The sequence below is a fragment of the Coregonus clupeaformis genome, chromosome 10 (genome assembly GCF_020615455.1).
Source record: "Coregonus clupeaformis isolate EN_2021a chromosome 10, ASM2061545v1, whole genome shotgun sequence".
Lineage (NCBI taxonomy): Eukaryota > Metazoa > Chordata > Actinopteri > Salmoniformes > Salmonidae > Coregonus > Coregonus clupeaformis.
Window position 1 is genome coordinate 48,207,222 of NC_059201.1, and position 27,687 is coordinate 48,234,908.

Genomic DNA, 27,687 nt, shown 5'->3' on the forward strand with positions numbered 1-27,687 from the left:
AATAGAACATCTTTGGAGGGAGCTGAAAGTCCGTATTGCCCAGCGACAGCCCCGAAACCTGAAGGATCTGGAGAAGGTCTGTATGGAGGAGTGGGCCAAAATCCCTGCTGCAGTGTGTGCAAACCTGGTCAAGACCTACAGGAAACGTATGATCTCTGTAATTGCAAACAAAGGTTTCTGTACCAAATATTAAGTTCTGCTTTTCTGATGTATCAAATACTTATGTCATGCAATAAAATGCAAATTAATTACTTAAAAATCATACAATGTGATTTTCTGGATTTTTGTTTTAGATTCCGTCTCTCACAGTTGAAGTGTACCTATGATAAAAAATTACAGACCTCTACATGCTTTGTAAGTAGGAAACACTGCCGATTTTGCAGGTTATCAAATACTTGTTCTCCGCACTGTATATCCTAAACTGGCTTCTAACTTTACATTGACCTTTTGTGCCTAACCATATGCTAGATTGACCTAAGAATAGTGGGTTGGGATGACTTTAATAGCTTCAGTGCCTATTGGTGCTGCACAAATGGGTGTGGCCAGCAGCCCAGCAATCTCCTAATTTGAACCCTGAACCTAGTGTAGACTTGTGTGACATGGACTAAACATGTTAGAGAATACAGCAGACTGTATGCAGTTGCAGTCAGACTATGCATGCATATATCCTGTCAGATCATACCGAATGAATACCCCTCCTTTGATGCCCTTTGTCTGTCATCATCATTGTGGTGAGGAAATTCACATTGATTGAATGATTGAATGTGTGTACATGAAAAATTAGTTGGCCGCAAAGTCTACATGCACCGAATATGGTATATACTTTATCTCAAGTAAATGTTGGCACACAACAATCTGAACACAACCTTACAAACCTAAGGTAGAGATAATCATATGTCTCAGATAGATAGGATGTGACCCCTCATGACCGCTCACACTGCAGAAATAACTGCAATTGTATACTAGGTACACAGCAGCAGCAACCACAACAGCAGTGGATGGTGAGGTAAGAGAGAAAGCGCTAGCACCCTCTCTTAATCTATTACAGGGCTGCACTGCTCCGAAACTCTTCTTCATCAGGCTTTAGTTTACTGTGTCCAGTGTTTTAGAAGTGTGAGCCTTATAAAACATGTGTGTTCTAGAATTAGAATGCTACAGAATTAGAATTGTAGAGACAACCAACTACCAGATATTCACACAACACTGAATAATCACTCACAGTATATTGTAATGCATTGAGTGAAAGGTGCCAGAGTGAAAGGTGGCACACGAACCCACTCCAGACTGCCACACACACACACACACACACAAACTATTGCCAATGCTACAGAAGAGAGAATGCTTGTAGCTGGGTGTGAACCAGGACAAGTACAGCTTTCATATCAGAGGGAGGAGACACGGTGGGATTTATTTATGAATAGCCTACAGAGTAATATTCATCAGTAGGTTGCCTAATCATGTGTCATGTTGGGGTGATGGCATCATATTTAGGCTGTAGATTATATACCCTGCAAAAATTGTGCACCTGCAGTTGGGTACATGCTGATATATTATGAAACAGTTTGATGCATGGAAAGATATGAAAAGCCCTGTGAGAAAGCCCACAGGACAGGTTTAATGCATTATACATGGCAAGAATTTACATAAGCACTTATTACACACATAACAATGTATATCACAAAGATTAGATATTATCAACCATTTTGATTCTGTAAAATACTGTATATATGCATGAGTTGAATAGATAATAGAACATTACAAGCAGCACTCATATATACTTCTTTAAATAATGTATGCAGGCTTTATGTGGAATCATAGACATCTCTGCAATTATGTAGTTGTTCAATGAGTGAAAAAGTATTGCCATAGGTTCACAATGAGGCCATCTAAAAACAAAGCAAAGCATGCAAACCTGGCAGCTGTGGATTTGCTTTCCTATACAGTAACCTAGGTCAGTGTCCGCTGGCACTGCACTGTTGCCAATTAGCTGTGCAGGATGTGAGGGACACTGCAACAAAGTGACACCTAGATGGTAATTTTCCATGAAGCAAAATTGTGGGACTTGCTTGAGCTCTTTAAAAGTATTTTTGTGGTCATGGAAGAAGTGTTCTAATTTTAGATTTGAAAAGCAGAGAGGTAAAGATTTCATACGTTCTAAGTTATTGTCTAACTTGTTGGGGAAGTGGCCAAAGCAGCTGATTTGTGTCAAAAGTTACTTTGTTTACAGTGAATTCAATCATGGAAGTCGGCCCCGTGTAGCTCAGTTGGTAGAGCATGGTGCTTGCAACGCCAGGGTTGTGGGTTCGATTCCCACGGGGGGCCAGTATGAAAAAAAAAAGTATGCACTCACTAACTGTAAGTCGCTCTGGGTAAGAGTGTCTGCTAAATGACTAAAATGTAAAAAAATGAGAGTTTTTTAAGCCTATGTCACACGAAGCAATTTGGACTCAATTTCTGTTGCAGATACAAGTTGCAAGTGACATCATCTCAAGCAACTTTGCTGATACAAGAAGCAATGCAAGCACTATTGAAATTGCATGCAACATCCAATCCTGTAATACATCACATCATAGTTTCATAAATGATTTGTTTATCCATACGTTTAATAATTGTAATAGCATCGATATACACAAAATGCTGGCTGTACAATTTCGCTAGCTAGTCAAAATGTTGCCTATTTTCCAACCATGTTTTACCAGGCTAGCTTACCAAGCTAGCTAGCTAACCAAGCTAGCAACAAGCTAGCTAGCTAGCTAGTGTAGTTCATGTTGGACAATTTCAGTTGAAACTAGACAGAGAAAGGTCTGGGTTGCCTATTTGCCAACCATGTTTTACCAAGCTAGCTAGCTAGCTAACCAAGCTAGCAATGAGCTAAGATAGCTAGCTAGTGCAGTTCATGTTGGACAATTTCAGTTGAGACAGAGAAAGGTCTGGGTTAACTTTTTAAATTATATTTATTGACTGCCAGACCATGTACATAAACCATGACTAGCCATGGCGTCTAGAATTGTTTATACATTTCCCATTCGGCGTGTCTTTCTTTGTGTGCATTCGGCGCATCTTTTTTTTCGTAATTTTGCAGCAGCAGCACTGGCAGCTGTGTTGACATGACAACTGGTTCGGAGTTCCGAACAGAACTATATGATGAGCACAGGAGGTTGGTGGCAGCTTAATTGGGGATGATGGGCTCGTGGTATTTTTTTAGGAGGTCAAAAAGCTTAATAGTTCAAAAAGTAGAAATGTTATAAAAAAGTTGTATACAAGCACGCTATTCCTGACGGGTCTGCACGTTTTAAAGTTTGAATGACCTTTCTAGCTTAAACGGTGTACGAAAAATAGTGTTCTAAATAATAATAATAATAAAAAGTCCGAAATATTTTTTACAATATTTAAAGTGGGACGTTTTGCCTTTGCAAGTCTTACTAATGATGGGGAGGGCAGACCACGCCCCCTGGACGCTCCGCTGTTTCCATGTCTGCAGGGAAGAGGCAGGTAGGTCTATCGAGATACCTCAACAAGTGCCCTCTCGCTCCTTCTCTGTAGATAAGGTAAGAACAAATGCCCATTCACTTTTCTATTCAGTTATTTAGATCTAAAGTGACTATTGCTGTGTCAGTGTTTTCTGTGTTAAGTTTAAGCTACATTATAAGAGAAACTAAATTTGTATGTTTCAATTTCTTAAAAAATAGAGCATGTTATATAACTGAAATTCAGCGCCATCTCTGGCTTCAAGTAATGAACCATTAACTGTAGTTTAATATGGTCATGATCTTCGACATTTCCACCAAAACCATCCATGTGTAAAATGCATTCAGAACATTTTACGCACAGTTCTGAGGACCACTTGAATCAGATGCGCTATCGGATGATCACCCGGATTTTTCCCACGGTGCTACTGGACATTATGAATGACCTGGAAAAGACGTTGTTTTATGGATTCAATCATTTTAAACCTGACAAATCTTACAAGAAATCCACATTGAATGGACACATGACAACACCATGTATGCATTACCCCAAATGGGATTCTACCATATTCGACCAACATTTTAGTATGTATTTTGGCTGAGGTATCCACTGACATTTGTATTTAATTAAGCAATACTGCATGAGGGGGTGTGGTATATGGCCAATATAATAATAATAATAATATGCCATTTAGCAGACGCTTTTATCCAAAGCACATACAGTCATGTGCGCATACATTTTTACGTATGGGTGGTCCCGGGGATCGAACCCACTACCCTGGCGTTACAAGCGCCATGCTCTACCAATTGAGCTACAGAGGACCATATACCATGGCTAAGGGCTGTTCTTATGTATGATGCAATGCGGAGTGCCTGGAAACAGCTCTTAGCCGTGGTATATTGGCCATATACCACAAACCCCAGAGGCGCCTTATTGCTATTATAAACTGGTTACCAACGTAATTAGAGCAGTAAAAATATTTGTTTTGTCATACCCGTGGTATATGGTCTGATATACCATGGCTGTCAGCCAATCAGCTTTCAGGGCTCGAACCACCTGTTTATAATCATCATTATAAACCGGGTGGTTCGAGCCCTAAATGCTGATTGGCTGAAAGCCATGGTATTTCAGACCGAATACCACGGTTATGACAAAAACATAAAAAAAAAAACGTTTCTAATTACGTTGGTAACGCGTCGTACCTAAGAACAGCCCTTAGCCTTGGGATATTGGCCATATACCACACCCCCTCCTGCCCTATTGCGTAATTATATTATATGCTCCATCTATGGCATTGCGAGATCACTCAGGGGGGTTTAGGGTACTTTTTTATTCAGATGCTGATTTGTTTAAAAAAAGAAGCAGAACCAACTTCGTGAGAGTTTTGAGGCACAACAATGGCCTCTTGTGAAGGTCAATATAATAAGTCGACCCAGTTTTGGGGGTTTGTCAGGAAATCAGCAGTAATCTGCATCCTGAATTGGCACTGGAAGGAGAGAGAGGGGAGGGAGAGGGTGGAAAGAGTAACCATCAATAGGCATTACAGCACTAATCCTGCACCTCTTTGGGCCTTCTGTAAGTGATAGGTACAAATGAGCTTAGGCCAATCATGAATTACCTCATACTGAACATGCAAGCTTTTATATAAGGAAAATGGTGTGTTTACAAGATGGCAGTACTTAACAGAGATATCCACCAAAGCTGTGGTCCCCACATTATTTTTTGTTGTTGCTTTGTGAGCTACTTGAAGCCTTTCAAACATTCTTGTGCCCAAACGATGTGTCTAGCCATATTAGTCCTAAGACATGACCCAAGAGGAAATGGCTGTGACCTACCAGTGGGTCGGTCCCCATCCGCCATATGTGAAACACTGTCCCAAAGTGTTTGGTCATCTTGGGGTTCTTTGTGTGTGGTGAGGGTTGTCTTTAGAAAAGGAATGTGTATATACATCTAAGACAGTCCAGTGTTCTCTAGACAGAAAAGTAAAGCTTGTCTGTCTGTTGTTGTTCCAGGAGCCTGCTGTGACGACAGAGCCACCATGGGTCGCACAGAAATAACCTGCAGTTGGAAGAAAGTCACCAACAACATCAGAGATGTGTTCGAATTCAAACAAGCGCTGGGATCGTAAGTACTTTGTCTGTTAAGATTAAATCCTGGAAGTTTTTCCTGGCCAGGTCACAGTGATTTAAACCAGCCCTTTATGATAAAAGGGACAATTAATTCAAACCTTGATGTCTAGGTTTTAATTTCAGATTAACTCTGTGGGTCAAGCCATTACTGTGTTTTGCATGTATAACTCAAAGCACTTTTACTTTGAGGATAACTCACCTCATCCGATGTGTAGCACCCACCTGGGTGATGCAAGGCAGCCATTTTGTGCTTGGTTGTTTTCACTGGGCCTTTGTTGCTGAGTAGTGGCTCTTGTTAGCTTCTTATCTCCGACTAAAGAGCCATTATTACAGGATTGAGTGCATCTTCAGGATATCTACTTTACCTGTTCCCAGAGAAGGATCCTAGTTAGGCACTATAATCCTGGAAAGTCCTACCCAGATTATAAGAGTATTAGGACCCGGGTCAGGGCAGGTCATCTTTATCAAGGGAACACTTGGCGCTCACATAATACAGTCTCTCTCACCTTAAAGATGGACCCTTTGTTAGAGAGTTTTGAGTTTGAATGAGGTAGCAACAGTAACCAAAAGGGGACAGGACATGGCAAATTTGGGGAAAATGGTTGACCAATAGTTGCCCAATGTGTAACGTGATTTCATGTGTACATACATTTATGATCGTGTGAGTGTGAGCATGTGGGTCTGTGCACATGTGCGCTAGTGTGGTTGTGTACATGTGTGCATGTGTGGGTGTATGCGTGTTTGTAGGTCTATGTACAGTAGGTCTATGCATAGTACAGTATATGAGAGCTTTATGAAAGGAGTTGTTCTATGTGAAATCGAATAGAAAGGTTTTATTGCCCACACAATGCTGATAACTGCAGAGTGAGAGAGGTCTGTCTGTTGCCCCTGGCCTACCTGTTGCCTGAGCCTCCTGCTCACCTCCTCAGCCTCTCCTCAAGCAGCTTACAGCATAATATATGAGAAGGCTGAGGTTGAGAGAAATGTGAGCCAGGCAGGTGAGCAATGATGTCATTACAGAGCGGACACAGCCTATCACTGCTCAATTATAGGATTAAGGGCCTGGCATTGTGTGTTGACAGTGTGCATTTGCACATGAGGTGAGGTGTGAGGGAATGAGTGTGACTGTGTGCCTGCATGCCTGTGTGAGTTTGTGTGTGAATTTGACTATCTTTATATGTGTGTGTTCATCAGAGCTGGGTTCAAATAGTATGCTTTCTTTCAAATACTTTGAGTGTGATTGAGTCTGCCAGGAGTGCCAGATGAGAGGCATTTGCACTTTTAGAACAAATCTATTTTTGCACTTTTGGAACTTTTCTATTGGTCCCATTTCGCCAGGAAGTGAAGTAGCAAGCCCAATCAAAGTGTTTGAAAGAAAACAAATACTGCAGTATTTGAACCCATGCCTGGTGGACATTGTCTCTTTTTGTCTCCGTCTGTATGTCTGTCTCTCCCAGAAATGATGTCTTTGGACACAGAGCACACTTATTGCATCAGTATCACAGGTGTTGGAATATGAGTGTCTGCCAAACAGAAGATTACCCACACCTTGGTCTCCCTCAAACAGGACAGTCAGCAGATGGAGGTTGGATCCATTTATGAGGTTTAGGATCCTCTCGGCTCCCTCCCACACATGAACACTTCTCTCCTGATGTCATGTTACGTCTGGGGTGTTTGTTGGGTCTGACAAAGAAAACACCCACCCACAGTCTTCTCAGGGTTCATCCAGGGTTGACTGTGCAAGATCAGACAGAGACAAGCAGACACAATGAACACATTAGGACCACAATGATTGTGTTTTTCTTCTCTAGGAGCCGCCTACTACTTTTCATTATCTAATCAATTAAATCAAGTAATCAATCAATCATCTCAGGGGTCTCTTCTCTGGGCCTCCTGTCCCGAGCTTCAGGCTGGGCAATGGAAAAGGCTTGAGTACTAATCCTCCTGTATTGCCCTGCTTCTATTCACAGGCCTCAGGAGCACAGGCCATACCTGATCCTCTATGGCTGCGTTTAGACCGGCAGCCCAATTCTGATATTTTTTTCATGAATTGATCATTTGACCAATCAGATCAGCTCTGAAAAAGATCTGACGTGATTGGTCAAAATACCAATTAGTGGGAAAAAGATTAGAATAGAGCTGCCGGTCTAAACACACTCTTCCTAGGCCACACTGGTCTCGTGCCTAGCCATGTGCAGCTATGAGCCAGGAGAGTGAGGCTGGGTGGTGGTGACTCCACCTACAGCACTGTAGCCTTCCAAAGTGTGTATGAGAGCTTCCGCCATCTTGGTTACACCTATCCAATTATCTGTGGATAGGGGTACATTTTTCTGGGTTGTTTTCGAGCTATTATTTCATTGGATTAGAGCACAGGTGTTAAAGTCATTCATTCGAGGGCCGAGTGTCTGCGGGTTTTCGCTCCTCCTTTGAACTTGATTGATCAATTACGGTCATTAATTAGTTAGGAACTCCCCTCACCTGGTTGTCTAGGTCTTAATTGGGCACAAATTGAACAGAAATAACAAAAACCAGCAGACACTCAGCCCTCCATGGAATGAGTTTGACACCCCTGGAATAGAGACTAGAATCGTTCCTGTAGTTAACCCCAGAAATCCGCAAATGTATGGAACCTAAAGATTCAAAGGTTAATTGACCAAAGAGCTTAAACCCATGGGTTGGAAAATGGACATTGCCTTATAACCATTTCTCTGTCTGTGTGTGTAGGGGTTCGTTCTCCGAGGTGTATTTGGTGAGAGAAAAGAAGACTGGAAACCTCTACGCCCTAAAGTGTCTGAAGAAAAAACACCTCAGCTGTAGTAAACTAGAGAACGAGATCACTGTGCTGAAGAAGTGAGTACACACATACACTCTCTCACACCTTGAATGAACAACGTCACAAATCTCTCCCTCTTCCTCTCAGGATAAGGCATGACAATGTGATTGGATTGGAAGACTTCTATGAAACTCGGACACACTACTACCTTGTCATGCAGCTGTGAGTAGGAACCATTCTCTACATATTCTAAATGCAGTTATTAACATACAGAGAAATGTTACTGTTTTAGAAAACCGGCTGTATTAGTAGGGTCTAATAAAGATTTTAAAGGCTGTTGATTCTGATGATGGTGAATGTAGTGGTGGAGATTCTGATGTGTATGTTCTTTCCTAGGGTGTCTGGTGGGGAGCTGTTTGACCGTATCATAGATCGGGGGGTGTACACGGAGAAGGATGCCAGCCAGCTGGTCCACCAAGTACTGGAGGCTGTCAACTACCTTCATGAGAACAGCATAGTGCACAGGGATCTCAAGGTACGTTACACACACAGTCAAAAAGTAAATAAACACACTTAATATACAATATGCCAAACATATTTTACACACACAATACTATTATATACTATGTTGGGAGAATAGTTTCTCTGCCGGTTGTTGACCCTCTCTCCCTCGGTGAGTGCAGCCAGAGAACCTGCTATACTTCAACTCAGATGAGAACTCCAAGATCATGATCAGTGACTTCGGCCTGTCCAAGATGTCCGACCACGGAGTGATGTCCACGGCCTGCGGCACGCCAGGATATGTTGGTGTGTGTGTGCGTGCGGCAACCGTGTGTTAGTTGGTTGGTCATTGAAATAGTGTAAAGCTTCATTGCACAGATTTAGCGGATTAGCATGGTATCTAATCCTGTGTATATTTGACCTTCTACAGCCCCTGAAGTTCTGGCTCAGAAACCCTACAATAAGGCAGTGGACTGCTGGTCCATAGGAGTCATCACATACATCCTGTGAGAACCTATCTAGGACTTCTAGATCTATATCCGCCAGCACCTCTTCTCAACCCTTTCATAGTATTAGGATGACTGCATTGTGAGATGGTATTTCTATATAACGTTTGGGGAAAGTTATTGTAATAACTCTGTGATAACCATGTTCCCTCTGTTTGTAACAGGCTGTGCGGCTACCCTCCGTTCTTTGAGGACAACGAGACACGTCTGTTCTCTAAGATCATGAGGGCCGACTACGCTTTCCACTCGCCCTTCTGGGATAACATCTCAGAGTCAGGTAAGACCTACCACCAACCCTACAACAAGGGTATTAACACAGAACGACTATCATAACTACATAGTAAATATATTCAGAAGTAATCTGAGTGCTAGAATACCTTTTTACTGTATATGCTGAAAGTTCCATGTCAGTTGTTGACGATTGTCTGTCTCCGTTTCCATAGCAAAGGACTTCATCCGGAACATGATGCAGAAGCACCCTAAGAAACGCTTCAGCACAGAACAGGCCCTCAGACACCCCTGGTGAGTCACAAACAGATCCAGGATATGCCCATCCTCCCCTCATCTTACTATAACCATTAGAGGGGGCAAATACAAAACTGATCTAAGATCAGTGTCTGGGTATCCCACTTTCTTGTTTATTCCTAGATCCTGGTGGCCCTAACAATGTCATTTCCTGTTGCAGGATCATTGGGAAGACTGCGAGGGATCAGGACATCTATGAATCAGTCAGCATGCAGATCCAGAGGAACTTTGCCAAGTCCAAATGGAGGGTGAGCAACATGTCATAGGGCTACATACAATATGCTATCATACATGCATACATTATTATTATTAAAACATGATTATTTATACAAATATATCAATCATAGTATTCCTGTGTGTTTGTTACAGCAAGCCTTCAACGCCACAGCAGCCATCAACCACATGAAGAAGCTGCAGTTGGCCCACGCCGACCCCGACGCCCCTCTCCCTCCTATCCCCGCCATCAACCCCTGCAACTCCCAGAATCCTCAGCAGGGCGTCAACAACATCACCGCCAAGGACGTCGACACTAACCTCCCAATCCCAGTGTGTCACGTGACCCCTCCAGAGGCGCAGTGCCGGGGCCTGCGAGCCAGTCATAGTGAGCCCAGGCACGCGCCGGTCGTTATGGAGACGTGTAACGCGGAGAATTGCTCCTCATTCGCAGCAGCTAAAAGGTGAGTCCGAGTGGACTGAGGGGAGGGGAATATACACTACCGTTCAAAAGTTTGGGATCGCTTAGTAATGTCCTTGTTTTTGAAAGAAAAGCAATTTCTGTCCATTAGAATAACATAAAATTGATCAGAAATACAGTGTAGACATTGTAAATGGCTATTGTAGCTGGCTATTGTATTTGTCCTCTTGCTCAGTTGTGCACCGGGGCCTCCCACTCCTCTTTCTATTCTGGTTAGAGCCAGTTTGCGCTGTTCTGTGAAGGGAGTAGTACACAGCGTTGTACGAGATCTTCAGTTTCTTGGCAATTTCTCGCATGGAATAGCCTTCATTTCTCAGAACAAGAATAGACTGACGAGTTTCAGAAGAAAGTTCTTTGTTTCTGGCTTTTTTGAGCCTGTAATCGAACCCACAATTGCTGATGCTCCAGATACTCAACTAGTCTCAAGAAGGCCAATTTTATTGCTTCTTTAAATCAGCACAACAGTTTTCAGCTGTGCTAACATAATTGCAAAAGGGTTTTCTAATGATCAATTAGCCTTTTAAAATGATAAACTTGGATTAGCAAACACAACGTGCCATTGGAACACAGGACTGATGGTTGCTGATAATTGGCCTATGTAGATATTCCATAGAAAATCTGCGGTTTCCAGCTACAATAGCCATTTATAACAAACAATGTCTACACTGTATTTCTGATCAATTTGTTATTTTAATGGACAAGAAAATTGCTTTTCTTTTGAAAACAAGAATTTAAGTGACCCCAAACTGTTGAACGGTAGTGTATGTCATTCTGGGGGGGTTGAGCTATGTCCAATGTTTAAAATCTGTGATTCGTAAGGCTCTGCTTTTTGCTGTCTGTTTCAGCTGTGATACCATTGACAGGGCGACCAATAGGAATGGGCACACCGTGCAGACTGGGGTGTGTTCTGTTATGTGATTGATTGACCTAAGGATCAATTCAATGGCTTAAAGGTAAATTGGTCTCACATACACAATGCGCATTTGCTTGTAAGTCGCTCTGGATAAGAGCGTCTGCTAAATGACTAAAATGTAAATGTACACAATCAAAAAAATACAGAGTTGATAGGAAAACACCCACACTATCTCACATGAATTATATGAATCTTCATGTGAATTTACACTCCCCACGCGCCTCCAGTGCTTCTGCAGTGTTGCAGTCAAGAGGTTGGAGCCACTCTACAGTTGTCAGCTGTCTCCTGCTGGTTCAGGAGTAGTTTCTCTGTAGTGCCCAGAGGCCCATAGCAAGGGCCTGAACCTTATCCAGAGAACACAGGAAGTCCTGGGATTCATACCCAACTACAATGTAGTACATTTACACTCACACAAATGTTGATTTCTTTGACCCAATGTGTACATTCTGTACTTCTATCTCAACAAAAAATATATACATTTGAAGTATACAAAGACATACTGTATTTGCAATGTATAATTGTCTATGAATAATGCTTATTGACCTATGGAAAACAATATTTAATTTTTGAATATTTGTTTCTGATAGCTGCGACGGCTAGATTGTAACTCGTTAATTAAATTGGCTTTGGCTACTATGTGTTGCTGTCTGAACTAAATTAAACTGTTCTTCTTTCACTCACATCTGTTCCTACCAATGGGTCTGGAGAAACCAGAGTCCTATGGCTCTGAAGAAAATGTATAGATAAACTTTACAATGAAACCATTTTACCAGGTTATGAATACTGTGTGACATCTATTCAAGGAGAAGGGCTTTGAGATGTCGTTGTCAAGTGTTAAATCGAAGATATGTATTTTTATAGTGTGAATTATTTGTATCTTTTATCATCCTAAATGTAAGGATTTTGACTTATGAATCTTACCGACAGGTTTGAATGTCGTTGACCCGTTGTTTGAATCCTAACACCCATGTCATAACAATGACTTTGGGGTGAGGAGGGTTTGGAGGGCTGACGTTTCTCTGTAAGAGAAGATGGTTATTACTGTGCTTAAAGTGGTCCTGTGTAACACTAACACCACTTTATGTACAGAGATGATAACATGTGCCACTTTTATGCCATAAGCTGCTGTAGAGATCCTCTTGTAGTGCCGATGCCATTGTAACTGTTTGACTGGAGATGCTATAACCACAAGCGCTATACTTTGTTTTGTTTCTTAATAAAACATTAATGTAAAACTTCCTGTACTTTTCTTACCTCACATCTCTCTTCAGCTAGCCTAATCCACCATCCTGACCACTGCGTTTTCATTTCACTTCATCAGTCTGGGCCTCCTACGATTGAAACTATTGTAGCTGAGGGGCATTGCGCAAAACAAATGTAAAAGCTTTTGGATCACTGAATCTTTGTAGCGAAACAATGTCAGCTCTGGAGATCAGGATGGTCAAACGAGGCTACTCTACAGCTATTGGTGGCATGGTTTGAGAGGGGTCTTGTTGGGCCAATTAGGACGTTCAGGGGCGTTTCTAGGATTTGAGGACATCGTAGGCTTAGGCCATTGAGCTATAAGGGGGAACCCTAGCAGGGGATCCAGGGGAATACTCCCCCGGAATAAATTACATTTCAACAGCATCAATCTGAACATTGAGAGATTAGATCTAAGAATTGTGGTAAAAATGTAATAACATGAATTACTGTCAAAGGCAGGTTGCCTATTTTGAATGCACTGGTTGAGGTAGGAAGCATAGAACTGTTGATGTGCCCTTGAGCAAGGCACTTAATCCTAATTGCTCCTGTAAGTTAAATGACTAAACCGTTGGAGCTGATACAGGTGCTGGTGTCCCGGTCAGAGGACAAGGATGGGGAGAGAGACTTGGGGCTTCGGTTTATTTTCTTCAATCAATCATAATCGATTATTGACTTGTGTGCTAAAAATAAACCAAAAATAGAAAGCAAAACATTTGCATTAGGAAATGTCATAAAGAATTCACATGATCATATCTTAGATCATAAACATAATTATCATACACATCATTTCCATATCAGTATCATCACTTCAAAGGATATCCAAAATAGATGAATGATTCATGTCCATACGCAACATGCTGCAACAACTCAACAGTCTACAACTACTGATACAACAGTGCATCATTAAATGCTCATATATTCACACATGAAACAGAAAGTAAAATGGAAACAATGTTGCGGGTTACTCACGTTGGGTATTGGATGCACAGATAACAGAAATAAAATTGATAAATGCTGGAGAGTATCTTCAAGAGGCATGGGTTGTTTGGCACTGAACTAAAGACAAAGGGAACTCAGGTATTTAATAAGGGAATTGGTTGCAGGTGCGCTCAGAGCAAAATCAAATCAAATGTTATTGGTTCTGTACACATATTTAGCAGATGTTATCGCAGATTTCTAGCTCTAGCAGTGCAGCAATACCAACAATACAAAACACACACAAATCCCCAAAATTAAAAGCATAGATATGTATAGTATCCAGTGCTCAAAAGCCTATATTAACATTTGTTGTGATACGTTGTTGTGATGGCTCAGAAGTGCCTGCAGTTAAAGGCAAAGTTAACTAAAAAGTGCAAATTAAAGGGACAGTTCCCTAAAAAGTATATTAAAAATGAGAGCCTTTTTTCTACAATGTGGGTGAGCTATCCCTTTAAAATACAGCTTTAAGAAAGAAAGTCCTGCAGGGGTGGTATGTTTCCCAAGTGCAGGGGGTTTGAAAATGTTAATGCTATAACAATTAATTTCTTCAAGTCACCCCACCTTCAAGAAACATCTAAAAGGTGAGGCTGACTAGTTGCAGACACTTGTCATCTTACAATACATAGGCAAGATCTTTTGCGTTTATGAGCTATTGAGAGTCCCCTTACCATCACTGACTAGCTGCTTGTGCACACTACTAAAATAAAACAAATAATTGATGTAACAGGCATTTCAATATAGCCTATTCTTGTTTTATGACTTACAATCAACATGACCATGACATAGCGTATACCTATATGAATGCTGACAAAATTGGGAAGAAGTGGAATAATAAAAGAAGTATGAGGAATAAAAATACTGTTCTTGCTGACAAACACACTCATTATCCTATAATATGATAGCCCATTATAAGGAATAGGAATTGTGCCACTGTCTTACATCAGCTAATGTGAAAGAAAGAAATTAAACAGAAAATCTTCTGAAGACAACATGGCATAGCCTAAATCTACCCAGGACTACACCCTACCCAAATGATGTCTATTTATTTTTTCCCACGCCCCCCACTAGGATAAAACATATACTTTTGGGATCACTATCTCTTTCTCCATGTTCCATCTTAAACCAAATGTGTGCCTGTCCGATTACCAGGTTGTTAGCTAATAAGGTAACATGACTGAACAAGCTTGTTTGTTATTGAACAAATAATCTAATTAGCGATCCTCAAGTAGCCTAGTTTTAATACAGCAGGGACATGGTTTATTTATCTTTATGCTTCCCGTGAATTCACGATAGTAAAAAACAACAACATATCTCCGGTAAAATAAATCACATCTTTTGAACAATTTGGGCTAGTGACACACAGTTTTCAGTAAAGTAATGCTAAAATCATGACAGTCTCTATGGCATACTGCCTAGAGTGTAAGTAATATGCCAGTATGGGAACTCATACCAGACATACAGCCTGCAATTTCTATATTCTTCAACCATCAAAAGGTTTGGTGCTGGACCAAAAACATTCAGGGCTGCAGCCCCAGAAATCCCAGGCCTAATGATGTCACTGGGATGTAGTAGGATAAAGATACAAATCTGGAAAAAGGGAAACTCAACGTCATGAAAAATATATTTATTGGGACATTTATTCTACAAAATGGGACAAAATAAATTACATCGCTCCTCTATCTCAATGAACAGGCTATTTGAGGATGACCTCTGCCCTTTTACCTCTCAGCCCTGGCAGGTGGAGAGGATCTTGACCTTCTGTCTCATGTCAGCCAGGAGGTCCCGCAGTTTGCCGTCCAGACCGGTCAGCCTCTGGGACTTCAGTAGGACCTCATCCTGTAGTCTACGCAGAGAGTCTGCTTTACCTGAAGATAGAGGGGGAGGGAGAGCGAGGAGAGAGAGGGGGAGGAGAGTAGGTGAGAGGGGGAGGAGAGCGAGGAGGAGAGGGGGAGGAGAGCGAGGAGGAGAGGGGGAGGAGAGTAGGAGAGAGAGGGGGAGGAGAGCAGGTGAGAGGGGGAGGAGAGCAGGTGAGAGGGGGAGGAGAGCGAGGAGGAGAGGGGGAGGAGAGCGAGGAGGAGAGGGGGAGGAGAGTAGGAGAGAGAGGGGGAGGAGAGCAGGTGAGAGGGGGAGGAGAGTGAGGAGGAGAGGGGGAGGAGAGTAGGAGAGAGAGGGGGAGGAGAGCAGAAGAGAGAGGGGGAGGAGAGCAGGAGGAGGAACAGGAAGAGAGGGGAATGTTTTTTTTATTTTGATATGGTGCAAATTCATCACGTCAAATATATATAAAAGCCAGAGATCCTCATCATCACAGCATTCAGTGCCTTTAGTGCTCGATTCAATCCATAGTTCTGAAGATCAGCGTTGTAGCGGCGATTGACATTTAAAGGCAATGTTCCCGCGTTAGCGGAGACTGCATTCACGGTAAACGATGCATATGTCTAGCCTGGCTGACGTGACCCACGTGACTCACAGCGCAGGAAAGGAGGCCGTTCGTTAATGCAATATTCACTCAGAAATTGTGTGATGGGTTTGATTGGTTCTCTTAAATGTAATTTTTGGGATTTAAAAATCCAACCGTTGTAATGGAAGGGGGCGGCGCTCTGAGGCTGTGTGTAGCTGTGGGTGTTTGAGTGAGAAAGACACAGAGGAGAGCCAACCAGTAAAAGCACAGCCCCCTTCATCATCGACACATTGTGCCAACAACATCAAAGAGCCATTCCAGACTCTAAAGTCAGGAGGACTTCAAGAGTTAGGTGTTAGCCAGACTAGCATATGTCGGCTCAATCGGAAATTACCATTAAATCATTTCAATCTCGCCATAACGCTGAACTTCAGCGATATGGATTGAATCGAGCCCTTAGTCAATGTTCCACAAATGCATATATGCCCGCATACTGGATGGGCTGTGAAAACAGTCATGATGCCAGGTGTGTGTGTGTGTCCCCTCGCTATCCTCCATCCGTACCTGCTAGTGACTTCATCATGTCTCCAGTGTCCTGGGCCAGAGAACCAGCCTCCTCCTGCAGCTTCTGGAGACGCTCACCTGCTGCCCCCGTCCCATCGCCATGACCACTGGTCCTCTCTGCAGCACGCAGCTTCTCCAGCTGCTTCTCCAGGGATGCCAGGTCCTACAAACACATAAGCAAAGAGACAGGCAGTTGAGCACACACACACACACATACAGACAGAGACACACATACAGACACAGACACGGGCAAACACATGGACGCACACACACACACAAACACACACACACATACATACAGACAGAGACACACATACAGACACAGACACGGGCAAACACATGGACGCACACACACACACACACACACACACATACAGACAGAGACACACATACAGACACAGACACGGGCAAACACATGGACGCACACACACACACACACACACACACACACACACACACACATACACACATACAGACACACATACAGACACAGACACGGGCAAACACATGGACGCACACACACACACACACACACACACACACACACACACACACACACACACATACACCACAGGAGGTTGGTGGCACCATAATTGGGGAGGACGGGCTCGTGGTAATGGCTGGAGCCGAATGAGTGGAATGGTATCAAATATATCAAACACGCTCCGTTCCAGTCATTATTATGAGCCGTCATCCCGTCAGCAGCCTTGATTGACATACACATACACACACACATAAACAGTAGCACACACACAGATACTCTAACACACACTCACCCTGGCCGCAGCATCTGCCTCCTTCTTAGCCTTATCGGCCTCTCCCTTAGCATTCTGGGCCAGCAGACCTCCAGAGTGCACCAGCACCTTGAGCCCCTCCAGCTGAGGCTTCATCCCCTCAGCCAGGGCAGACACCTCCCCTAGAGCCTTCACCGTGGGAGTCAACTGGGCCTTGGTCTGGAGGGAGTTGAAATACGGGTGTTATTGGGGGGATGGAGAGAGGAGGATGGAGAGAAGAGGATGGAGAGAGGAGGGATAAAAATTAGAGAGGAATAAAAAGGTAAGAAGCTGTGAAGGATATGGAAAATGGAGGCAATACAAGCAATGTCAGTGTCAGACTAGTTTGAAAGTGTAATTGTATTTATTTGAGCACATTAGCTCAATGGACTTGTTCATCTCTCTCCCACCTGTGTGAGACTGTTGCTGATGTCTTCCACTATGTCCAGGCTGTCCTGCACTTTGTCGTTCAGGCCAGAGAGGGAGCCCTCCACGGTGGTGAAGCCCTCCAGCAGCCCGTCAACATCAGCCTTCACACCCAGCGCAGCATCGCTGTCATACAGCACACAACAATGTTATAACAATGTTACAGCAACCTTTCTGCAACATTCACAGCAGTCACAACAATGTTAAAGTGACTTCTGAAACCACACAGCATTTTCATACATCAATTACAACTAACACTTTACTTAAACCATAGATGCTTACAGTACATAACCCTGTCATAAGACTGACATAAGAGGTCATAAGGTGTTATACCTGGCATCCTGGGCCTCCTGTAGCAGGCGTTGGGCGGTGTCGAGCTGTGGTCCAGCCTGGTCCAGGACTGCAGTGCTGTCTGGGAGTCCTGCCGCCAGGTCTCTGATCTCCTGAAGCTTCCTCTTCAGAGCTGCCAGACTGAGAGGCAGCTTGGCGTTCAAGATCCACTCACTTGCCGTACTGATGGCTGTTGGGTCTGACGACGGGTCTGGAGACAAGGAGGGAGAGGAGGGAGAGAGAGAGGAGGATTGAAGGAGGGAGGATGAGAAAGAGGGGAAGATGGAGGGGGAGAGAGAGTGGAAGAGAGGGGAAGGGAGAGAGGAAGGGAATGTCAGTAAACCACACACTCACAAAAATGCAATGCTACTACTTCAATACTTCTACTACGAGTAAAAAAGTATAAATAGGTTATTGAAGGTACTGGAACATAACCATCGATGTGTCACCTGACAGGAAGTCCTTCAGCTCTTTAACAAAGTATCTTGTCTCCTGCAGATCTGCCTCCAAGTCATCCCTGGTCCGCCTCATCTGATTGACCAGATCATCCGTGGACTGTCTGACCAGATTGACTGTGTCCTGTGTTTTCTGGATCTGTGAATTGAATGGAGAAAGGAGCAAAGCATTGAACACCATATGATGAAACAAACCACTTGAATGACTGAAGGACATATCCTACATGTAAGTATTCAAACCCAATAAACAGTTATATATGTTATAAAATACAGTAAACAAACAAACAAGTGTCAGCTCCTACCTGTGCAGCAGCCTGTGTGATCTTCCCATTGAGCAGCTGCAGTCTGTCCTTTACCTCCTCAGCATCCCTCACAGCTCGGGTCCCCAGAGGCAGAGCCCCAACGCAACTCTCCCCATGACCACAGGGTGGCGCACCCTCCGCAGGGCAAAGCTCACCATCACACCAGGCAGGGTTACAAGGGGCAGAGCGCACACTGCCACACACCTGAGAGACAGGGAATAAAAATACACAGTCACGTTAAGGTGAAGTTAGGGTAAAGGCTAGGGCTACGTCTAGGGTTAAGGGTTAAGGCTAGGGCTAGGGCTAGGGCTAGGGTTAAGGCTAGGGCTAGGTCTAGGGTTAAGGGCTAGGGTTAAGGGCTAGGGTTAAGGGTTAATTGTTAAGGGTTAAGGGCTAGGGTTAAGGGTTAAAGCTAGGGTTAAGGCTAGGGCTAGGTCTAGGGTTAAGGGCTAGGGTTAAGGGTTAAGGCTAGGGTTAAGGGTTAAGGTTAGGGCTAGAGTTAAGGGTTAAGGCTAGGGCTAAGTCTAGGGTTAAGTGTGAGGGCTAAGTCTAGGGTTAAGGGCAAGGGTTAAGGGTTAAGGGTTCAAGCTAGGTATAGGGTTAAGGGTTAAGGCTAGGTCTAGGGTTAAGGGTTAAGGGTTAATGCTAGGGCTAGGGTTAAGGCTAGGGTTAGGTCTAGGTCTAGGGTTAAGGGTTAAGGGTTAAGGCTAGGGTTAAGGGTTAGGGTTAGGGTTAAGGGTTAAGGGTTAAGGCTGGGGTTAAGGTTACCTGCTTGGCAGTGGGTGTGAGGTCAGGTTTGGTGTTCAGCTGCTGGTTGAGTTTCTCCAGGTCTCTGGTGTTGGCTGGTTGGACCTGGTTCTGGAGGTCAAGAGCGTCCTCTCTGACCGCTAAAGATTGATCCACAGTCTTCCCACTAGCCTCCACACTCTTGGCCGCATCCGTGAACTCATCATAGGCATTCTTTATAGAAGAGAAGGCCCCTGAGAGAGAACCAACCAAGACGACAGACCAACAATTGTGTTAGCAGCCCCTTGAGCAAGGCACTTAACCCTAATTGCTCATGTAAGTCGCTCTGGATAAGAGCGTCTGCTAAATGACTAAAATGTTAAATGTTAAATAAGTGAGCCAAAACAAAACCAGAATGGTATGGTAAGTCTATATGGTTCTAATTCTGATTCTGGATTCTAAATTCCTCACTGAGCCTTTTTGTGGTCACACAAGGATGGTGCTCACAGCTCTGCAGCGGCATCTCTCTCACCTGCATTGTTGGAGTTGATAGAGTTCCTGAGAGCGTCTCTCTTGGTGTTGTACAGCAGACCCAGGCCGTCCAGGAGAGCCTCAAACTCGTCCAGCTGTGAGCCCAGCTCGAGGCCTCTGCCTTGGGGTGACAGATCCCCATCCACCTGATCTAACTGGTCCCTGGTGGATTACAACGGGGATGAGGGATAGTGAGCTAGGTAATGAAAGACTGTGTCCTACGGATCTAGTGGTGTTTACATTTAGACAATGAAATGATGTACTTTTGAAAGCAAAGTATTGCAGGTTATGGAATCTGATGCCCACGTTTATTTGGACATTCTAAGTTTGCCGGGGCAGCCGAACATCTCCCTACCTTAGTCTGCGTAGCTGAAAGAGGGCATCGTTGACTTGTCTGGTAGAGGGAGGTGGGAGTGGGAGAGAGTCACGTATCTGGGTGAGAGTGGCCTCCAAAGCTTGGATGCGGGGACCCAGACCAGTGGGCAACGAGCCCCCAGGACGAGAGGGGATTCTGGGGGAGAGTCTCTCTAGGCCCAGGGTGAGGTTCTGGATGTAGGAGTCCAGAGAGAAGAAGCAGGAGGGGCAGACCTCACAGTCAGGAAAGGAGTCACAGTGGCCACGGCTACAGGCATCGCAACGGGCACCTGTGACACCAAGACGACACCGGCATGTCCCTGTATTCTTATCACAGCCTCCTGGTACCATGGCCCCAGCAGCACACTGGCACGCTGCAGAGAGAGGGAGAGAGGGAGGAGAAGGAGAGAGATGGAGGAGAAGGAGAAAGGGAGGGAGAGATGAAAAGGAAAGAAATGGTTTGACTTAGTTGTCCATTTGGACTGAATTGATCAAAGCATTGAACAAAGCATGTCTAAGAACCTTTGAACCTTTCTATGATAGAACACGACTGGTCACTTACGTCTGCAGCCAATGAGGGGGTCTCCATAAGTGTTGTCAGGGCATTCTGTACAGGTACGACCTCCGAACCCTGACCTGCACAGACACTGACCCGTACTCTGGTCACAGGTGTCACCATGGGAGTTGGTGGGGTCACAGCGACAGGGCACACAGCCGCGGGGGGAGGAGGGGTTCCAGTAACCATGGGAACAGAGGTCACAGGTCAGCCCCTGGAGGTAAGGTCGACAGGGACACTGACCGCTCACAGGGTCACACACACTGGACAGGGAGCCCTCTGCACTGCACGAGCACTCTGGAGAAGACAGACACAGAGTCAGATGGGGATAGACATACACACACACTCTGGACACCCCCACAGTATGGTGAATACAGTTGTAAGTAATCATAACATAGGGAGACTTTGTGAACGGGTTCATGGTCAAGGGTGAAAGGTGACTCACTCGTGCAGCCCAGAAGGTTGGAGGCGGTCAGGCCATAGTATCCCATCTTGCAGCGGTCACATCTCGGTCCGTCAACGTTGGCCTTACAGCGACACGACCCTGTGACATCATCACACTGACCCCCATTCTCCGCCCCCTCTGCACTGCAATGGCAGCCTGTACAAAACACAGGAAACAAAACAGAAACACAACAAAGATATGATAACACTGCAGCATATTGTGGTGGTGATTAAACCTATAGTAGGAGAGAAAGAGGAATAAAGGTAGTAGTATTTGATTAATATATATTATTTAACTCGGTCTTAAGATCACTCACGTGTGCAGGCGTCAGGCCGGTCTATACTGCTCCAGTGGTTGGGTTGGAATCCAGGGGCACAGCGGTCACACTTGGGCCCGGTTGTGTGGTGCAGACAGCCCTCACACACACCCCCACTCCTCCGTCCGCTCGCCTCATACACAGCTGGGTCGAAACGGCACTGCTGTGCATGGTTGTTACACTCACAACCTACAGGGGGCAACACCAAGGGAAATATTCAACACGCTCATCTGTGACTGTATATGTTCAGTCCACTCACATGCAACTGTACTGAGGGTGTTCAGTCTTCATAGGAAGATTACTTATATTTGCTGCTTGTGCGCTACTTTAGCAAAGTCCTCCTATTTCTGAACACATGCAAATGATCAACAATATGTAGTCAGTGTATTAAGACATTAGTCCGTACGTTTGCAGGTGTGTGTGTTTCCCTCCTCTGCAGGTCTCCAGGGCAGGTCGTTGTAGAGATCAGCACATCGTTCACAGTTCATACCTGCTGTGTTGTGCTGGCACTCACACTGAGCACTGACCTGCAACACACAGAGAGAATTAGACACAAAGCTGTGTGTTGGGTATACACTGAGTATACAAAACATTAGGAACACCTGCTCTTTCCATTACATAGACTGGCCAGGTGAAATAGGTGAAAGCTATGATCCCTTACAGATGTCACCTGTTAAATCCACTTCAATCAGTGTAGAAAGATGAAGGGGAGGAGACAGGTTAAAGAAGGATTTTTAAGCCTTGAAACAATTGAGACATGGATTGTGTGTGTGTGCCATTCAGAGGGTGAATGGGCAAGACATAATATTTAAATGCCTTTGAACGGGGTATGGTAGTAGGTGCCAGGCACACCGGTTTGAGTGTGTCAAGTTTCCCGTGTGTATCAAGAATGCTCCACCACCCAAAGGGCAAAATGGGGTGCAACTGAATATTAGGAAGGTGTTGCTGTTTTGATGGGCCACAGCATTTCATCGCATTGAGTAAGTCATTACATTTATATTTACATTTACATCATTTAGCAGACGCTCTTATCCTCTCCTTGCTGTTTTTATGTTGGCCAGTTTTGTGCCTTGGTTGTGTTTATTGTGGGTCCTAGTACTGGTTTTTAGTCTGTGGTTGGTTCTGACTTGCTGCCAATTACTGTGGTGATTCAATCTAACTAACTATCACACTGTGTGGATTGATTGACTTTTAGCTGATTCCTAGCCAACCATTTCTTCAAAATGGCGTCTGACTTTTACCAGACTGGCAGCAACCACCTTCAGAGACTACGGTTTCATCCCATGTAGGACCTAAACCTATTTTGCACATTTCCAGGATAATATTGGCCGGCCAAATTTCCAATGTGGAGGAATATATGTCTGTACTGGATGCCCAGAGTAAGCAAATCGAGACATTGCAGTGTATCCTGGATAGGTCCCACTCTAAGAGCTTTTCCTTTTCTACTCCTCAGCCTGGTCGTCGTGCCACTGCCTCGCCACCATGTTGCCACTCTCTGACTGACTGGCCAGGGCTGCCCTGCAAAGACCCCTCCCTAGTGAAGTCACCTCTCCCCTACCATCTCACCTGCCTCCCATCCTACTCCGAACTCCCATCCCATCCCAGCCCACCCCCCACCCCCATTGGAGAATAAAGGGGCAAGGACGCTTTATGAGGAGCTGGCAGATGCCATAGTTATCGATCCTGCATTCCAGTGGAGGCACGTCACACACCGTAAGCCAAGCGCAAGGCAGTGGTCTTTGGTGAATGGGGCTGAAATGGATTTGGTGGATCCCATCCTGCTGACCAACAGTTTCGACCACCTGCCTCCAGAGATTGCTGCTCCTTTATCCTGAGGGTCCAGCTCAGGGTGTCACGGTTTCGGCCGAGGCTGCCTCTCTCCCTTGTTCGGGCAGGCTTCGGCGTTCGTTGTCTCCGGAATACTAGCTGCCACCGTTGTATGTTTCATGTTCGTTTGATTTTGGTCTGTCGTGTGTAGGGCTTCATTTGTATTGTCGCTCGGTTGAGCTTCCCTCCACTGCGTTGGAGTGTTACGCACCTGCTTTGTGCGCTTTCGTTTTGTTTCGCCTTCGTGCGTAATTTCGCCTTCGGGCAAGAGTTGTCTTATTTCCTTGTTGGAGATTACTAAAGTCTGTTGGACTATACTTCGGTGTCCTGCGTTTGATTCCACCACTGCACCCACCTACAGCACGCGTGACAGAATAACACACCTAAGAATGGAATCAGCAGGAGCCGCAGCAGCCCAGGCGACGCTGGAGGACAGGGTCCGGGAACAAGGTGACCAGATCCTGCAGATGGGGACCGCACTGCAGGAGGTGATCACCACCATCCGAGGCTGGGGACGCCGCCACCGCCACCCTCCCTGCCAGCACCATCGGCCAGTCAGCCCATTCCCGCACCGGAACCCCGAGGAGTCCGACTCTCGCTCCCGAGGGCTTACGATGGGACCGCGGCCGGATGCCAGGGTTTCCTTCTCCAGGTGGAGCTGTACCTGGCCACCGTGCACCCGGCGCCCTCGGGACATGAGAGCGTGTCCGCCTGATCTCCTGCCTGTCCGGGAAGGCGTTGGAATGGGCCAACGCGGAGTGGAGGAGGATCGACGCGGACACCATAACTTACGACGAGTTCTCCCGCCGCTTCAGGGCGGTGTTTGACCATCCCCGGGAGAGCGGCGGGGGAGCGTCTGGTCTTCCTCCGGCAGGGAGGAGGAGTGCCCAGGAGTTCGCCCTCGAATTCCGTACTCTAGCGGCAGATGCAGGGTGGAATGATCGGGCTCTCGTCGATCACTACAGATGTAGTCTACGAGAGGACGTCCGTCGGGAGCTGGCCTGTAGGGACACCAGCCTCACGTTCGACCAGTTGGTCGACATGTCCATCAGGCTGGATAACCTGCTAGCTACCCGCGGGACGTCCCGAGGGGGTCCGTCCATTTCACCCTCCAGCGCCTCCGAGCCGTGCCCCATGGAGCTCGGGGGCGCTGGCGCTAGAGAGAGGAGGGGTCGGCTTACTAGGGGGTCCATCCCCTGCACCAACTGTGGTCGGGGAGGACACACCGCGGCTAGGTGCTGGGGATGGCCTCCTAGGGGAGAGGACGACAGGTCCCGCACTGGGGATTCCTTCCAGGTGAGTAGGCGCCCCACTCACCCAGAGCTCTCTGTTGCACATTTCTGTATGCCTGTGAGTTTTCCACAGGTAGCACCTCATTCCCAGCATAAGGCGCTGGTAGATTCAGGCGCGGCTGGGAATTTTATTGATAAGAAGTTTTGTTTAGCTTTAGGGATTCCCCTTCTTCCTGTTGATGTCCCTTTCCCCGTTCATGCCCTAGATAGCCGTCCGTTGGGTGCGGGCTTGATCAGGGAGGTCACTGCGCCACTTAGGATGTGTGCGCAGGGGGGTCATCAGGAGATGATTCAGCTATTTCTGATTGACTCTCCTGCGTATCCGGTGGTGCTGGGCATGCCCTGGTTGAGTACCCATAACCCATCTATTTCGTGGCAGGAGAGGGCTCTGATGGAGTGGTCTGCCCAGTGTGTGGGTAGATGTTTAGGCGTTTCCGTAGGGGCTACCTCGGTGGAGAGTCCAAACCTGGTGCCCGCATTGCACGTTCCCCCTGAGTATGGGGATTTGGCTATTGCGTTTAGTAAGTCGAGGGCGACGCAGTTGCCGCCCCATAGGCAGGGAGATTGTGCGATAGACCTCCAGGCAGGAGCTGCGCTCCCACGGAGCCATGTGTATCCTCTGTCTCAGGAGGAGAAGAAAGCTATGGAGACTTACATAGACGAATCTCTGAGACAAGGATACATACGGCCTTCCACTTCCCCTGCGTCCTCGAGTTTCTTTTTTGTGAAGAAGAAGGATGGTGGTTTGCGCCCGTGCATCGATTACCGTGGTCTCAATCAGATCACGGTGAAGTACAGTTATCCACTCCCGCTGATTGCGACCATGACTGAGTCCTTGCATGGGGTGCGTTTCTTCACTAAATTAGATCTCAGGAGCGCGTACAACTTGGTGCGCATCAGGGAGGGCGATGAATGGAAGACAGCCTTTAGTACCACCCCGGGCCATTACGAGTATCTTGTCATGCCATACGGGTTGATGAACGCTCCGTCAGTTTTCCAATCATTCGTGGATGAGATCTTCAGGGACATGCAGGGGCAGGGGGTCGTGGTGTACATAGATGACATTCTCGTGTACTCGCCTACCCGTGTCGAGCATGTGGCCCTGGTGCGCAGAGTGTTGCGGAGGCTGGTGGAGCACGACCTGTATGTTAAGGCAGAGAAGTGTCTGTTTTTCCAGGAGTCGGTCTCCTTTTTTGGGGTATCAGTTGTCTGCGTCAGGGGTGAAGATGGAGGTAGACCGGGTGTCAGCCGTGCGTAATTGGCAAACACCAACCACTGTGAAGGAGGTGCAGCAGTTTTTGGGGTTTGCGAATTACTACCGGAGGTTTATCCGGGGTTTTGGACAGGTGGCAGCTCCCATCACGTCTCTCTTGAAGGGGGGCCCGGTGCGTCTGCAGTGGTCTGCCGAGGCGGACAGGGCGTTTGGGAGGCTGAAGGACCTGTTTACCTCGGCTCCAGTGCTGGCGCATCCGGATCCCTCTTTACCATTTCAGGTAGAGGTGGACGCGTCTGAGGCCGGTATTGGAGCCGTGCTTTCACAACGGTCAGGCGCGCCACCTAAACTCCGCCCCTGTGCCTTCTATTCCAAGAAGCTCAGTCCGGCGGAGCGAAACTATGACGTAGGGGACAGGGAGCTGTTAGCCGTGGTACAGGCCCTAAAGGTGTGGAGGCACTGGCTTGAGGGGGCTCAACACCCTTTCCTCATTTTGACGGACCACCGTAACCTGGAGTACATCCGGGCAGCGAGGAGGCTAAACCCTCGGCAGGCTAGATGGAATATGTTTTTGACCCGGTTTACATTTAAGATCACGTACATCCCTGGGTCACAGAACGGTAAGGCAGATGCGCTGTCTCGGCGGTATGACACGGAGGAGAGGTCCGTGGAGCCCACTCCCATACTGCCGGAGTCGTGTCTGGTGGCACCGGTAGTGTGGGAGGTCGATGCTGAGCTCGAGCGGGCGTTACGCACCGACCCTAGTCCACCACAATGCCCGGAGGGTCGGAGGTATGTTCCGCTCGAGGTTCGGGATCGATTGATCTATTGGGCTCACACGTCACCCTCCTCTGGACACCCGGGTATCGGCCGGACAGTGCACTGTCTTAGTGCCAAGTACTGGTGGCCCACGTTGGCAAGGGATGTGAGGGTTTATGTTTCCTCCTGCTCGGTGTGCGCCCAGTGTAAGGCGCCTAGACATCTGCCTAGGGGTAAGTTACTACCCCTGCCCGTTCCACAACGACCATGGTCCCACCTCTCGGTGGATTTCCTTACTGACCTTCCTCCTTCACAGGGGAATACCACTATACTGGTCGTTGTGGACCGGTTTTCTAAGGCCTGTCGTTTGCTCCCCATGCCGGGCCTTCCTACCGCCCTGCAAACTGCCGAAGCCCTATTCACCCATGTGTTCCGGCACTACGGGGTACCCGAGGATATTGTGTCTGATCGAGGTCCCCAATTTACCTCCAGAGTCTGGAGAGCTTTTATGGAGCGGTTGGGGGTCTCGGTGAGCCTCACCTCGGGTTACCACCCGGAGAGTAATGGGCAGGTGGAACGTGTGAACCAGGATGTGGGTAGGTTTCTTAGAACATACTGCCAGGACCGGCCGGAGGAGTGGGCAAGGTCGTTCCCTGGGCCGAAATGGCCCAGAATTCCCTACGCCATT

At 46.2% G+C, this 27,687-nt stretch overlaps 2 protein-coding genes across 5 annotated transcripts in view; one reads left to right on the forward strand and one right to left on the reverse strand.

Moving 5' to 3' along the window:
• Positions 1–5,488: 5,488 nt before the first annotated feature.
• Positions 5,489–12,738, forward strand: LOC121575439 (calcium/calmodulin-dependent protein kinase type 1D). Of its 2 annotated transcripts, none has more exons than XM_041888562.2 (12): positions 5,489–5,592; positions 8,322–8,447; positions 8,518–8,592; positions 8,767–8,905; positions 9,054–9,177; positions 9,302–9,377; positions 9,542–9,654; positions 9,821–9,899; positions 10,063–10,150; positions 10,272–10,579; positions 11,442–11,549; positions 11,737–12,738. In XM_041888562.2, the coding sequence occupies exons 1-11, from the start codon at positions 5,507–5,509 to the stop codon at positions 11,512–11,514; spliced, it is 1,287 nt and encodes a 428-aa protein (XP_041744496.1). In that variant the 5' UTR covers positions 5,489–5,506; the 3' UTR covers positions 11,515–11,549; positions 11,737–12,738. The 2 variants fall into 2 exon arrangements, with proteins under 2 accessions (XP_041744496.1, XP_041744495.1); XM_041888561.2 differs by lacking the exon at positions 5,489–5,592 and adding an exon at positions 8,142–8,218.
• A 641-nt stretch (positions 12,739–13,379) lies between these two features.
• LOC121575423 (laminin subunit beta-3) overlaps positions 13,380–27,687 on the reverse strand; it is a 28,386-nt gene continuing 14,078 nt past the window's right edge. For all 3 annotated transcript variants that reach the window (XM_041888537.2, XM_041888539.2, XM_041888538.2), the window contains exons 7-21: positions 22,315–22,435; positions 21,909–22,097; positions 21,593–21,748; positions 21,154–21,444; positions 20,593–20,965; positions 20,239–20,399; positions 19,749–19,960; positions 18,981–19,184; positions 18,673–18,817; positions 18,227–18,434; positions 17,878–18,019; positions 17,471–17,647; positions 16,695–16,857; positions 15,455–15,597; positions 13,380–15,319 (exon numbers count right to left, since the gene is read on the reverse strand). In XM_041888537.2, the coding sequence (XP_041744471.1) occupies positions 15,458–15,597; positions 16,695–16,857; positions 17,471–17,647; positions 17,878–18,019; positions 18,227–18,434; positions 18,673–18,817; positions 18,981–19,184; positions 19,749–19,960; positions 20,239–20,399; positions 20,593–20,965; positions 21,154–21,444; positions 21,593–21,748; positions 21,909–22,097; positions 22,315–22,435 (2,682 nt within the window). In that variant the 3' untranslated portion in view covers positions 13,380–15,319; positions 15,455–15,457. The remainder of the gene's footprint in view (positions 15,320–15,454; positions 15,598–16,694; positions 16,858–17,470; positions 17,648–17,877; positions 18,020–18,226; positions 18,435–18,672; positions 18,818–18,980; positions 19,185–19,748; positions 19,961–20,238; positions 20,400–20,592; positions 20,966–21,153; positions 21,445–21,592; positions 21,749–21,908; positions 22,098–22,314; positions 22,436–27,687) is intronic.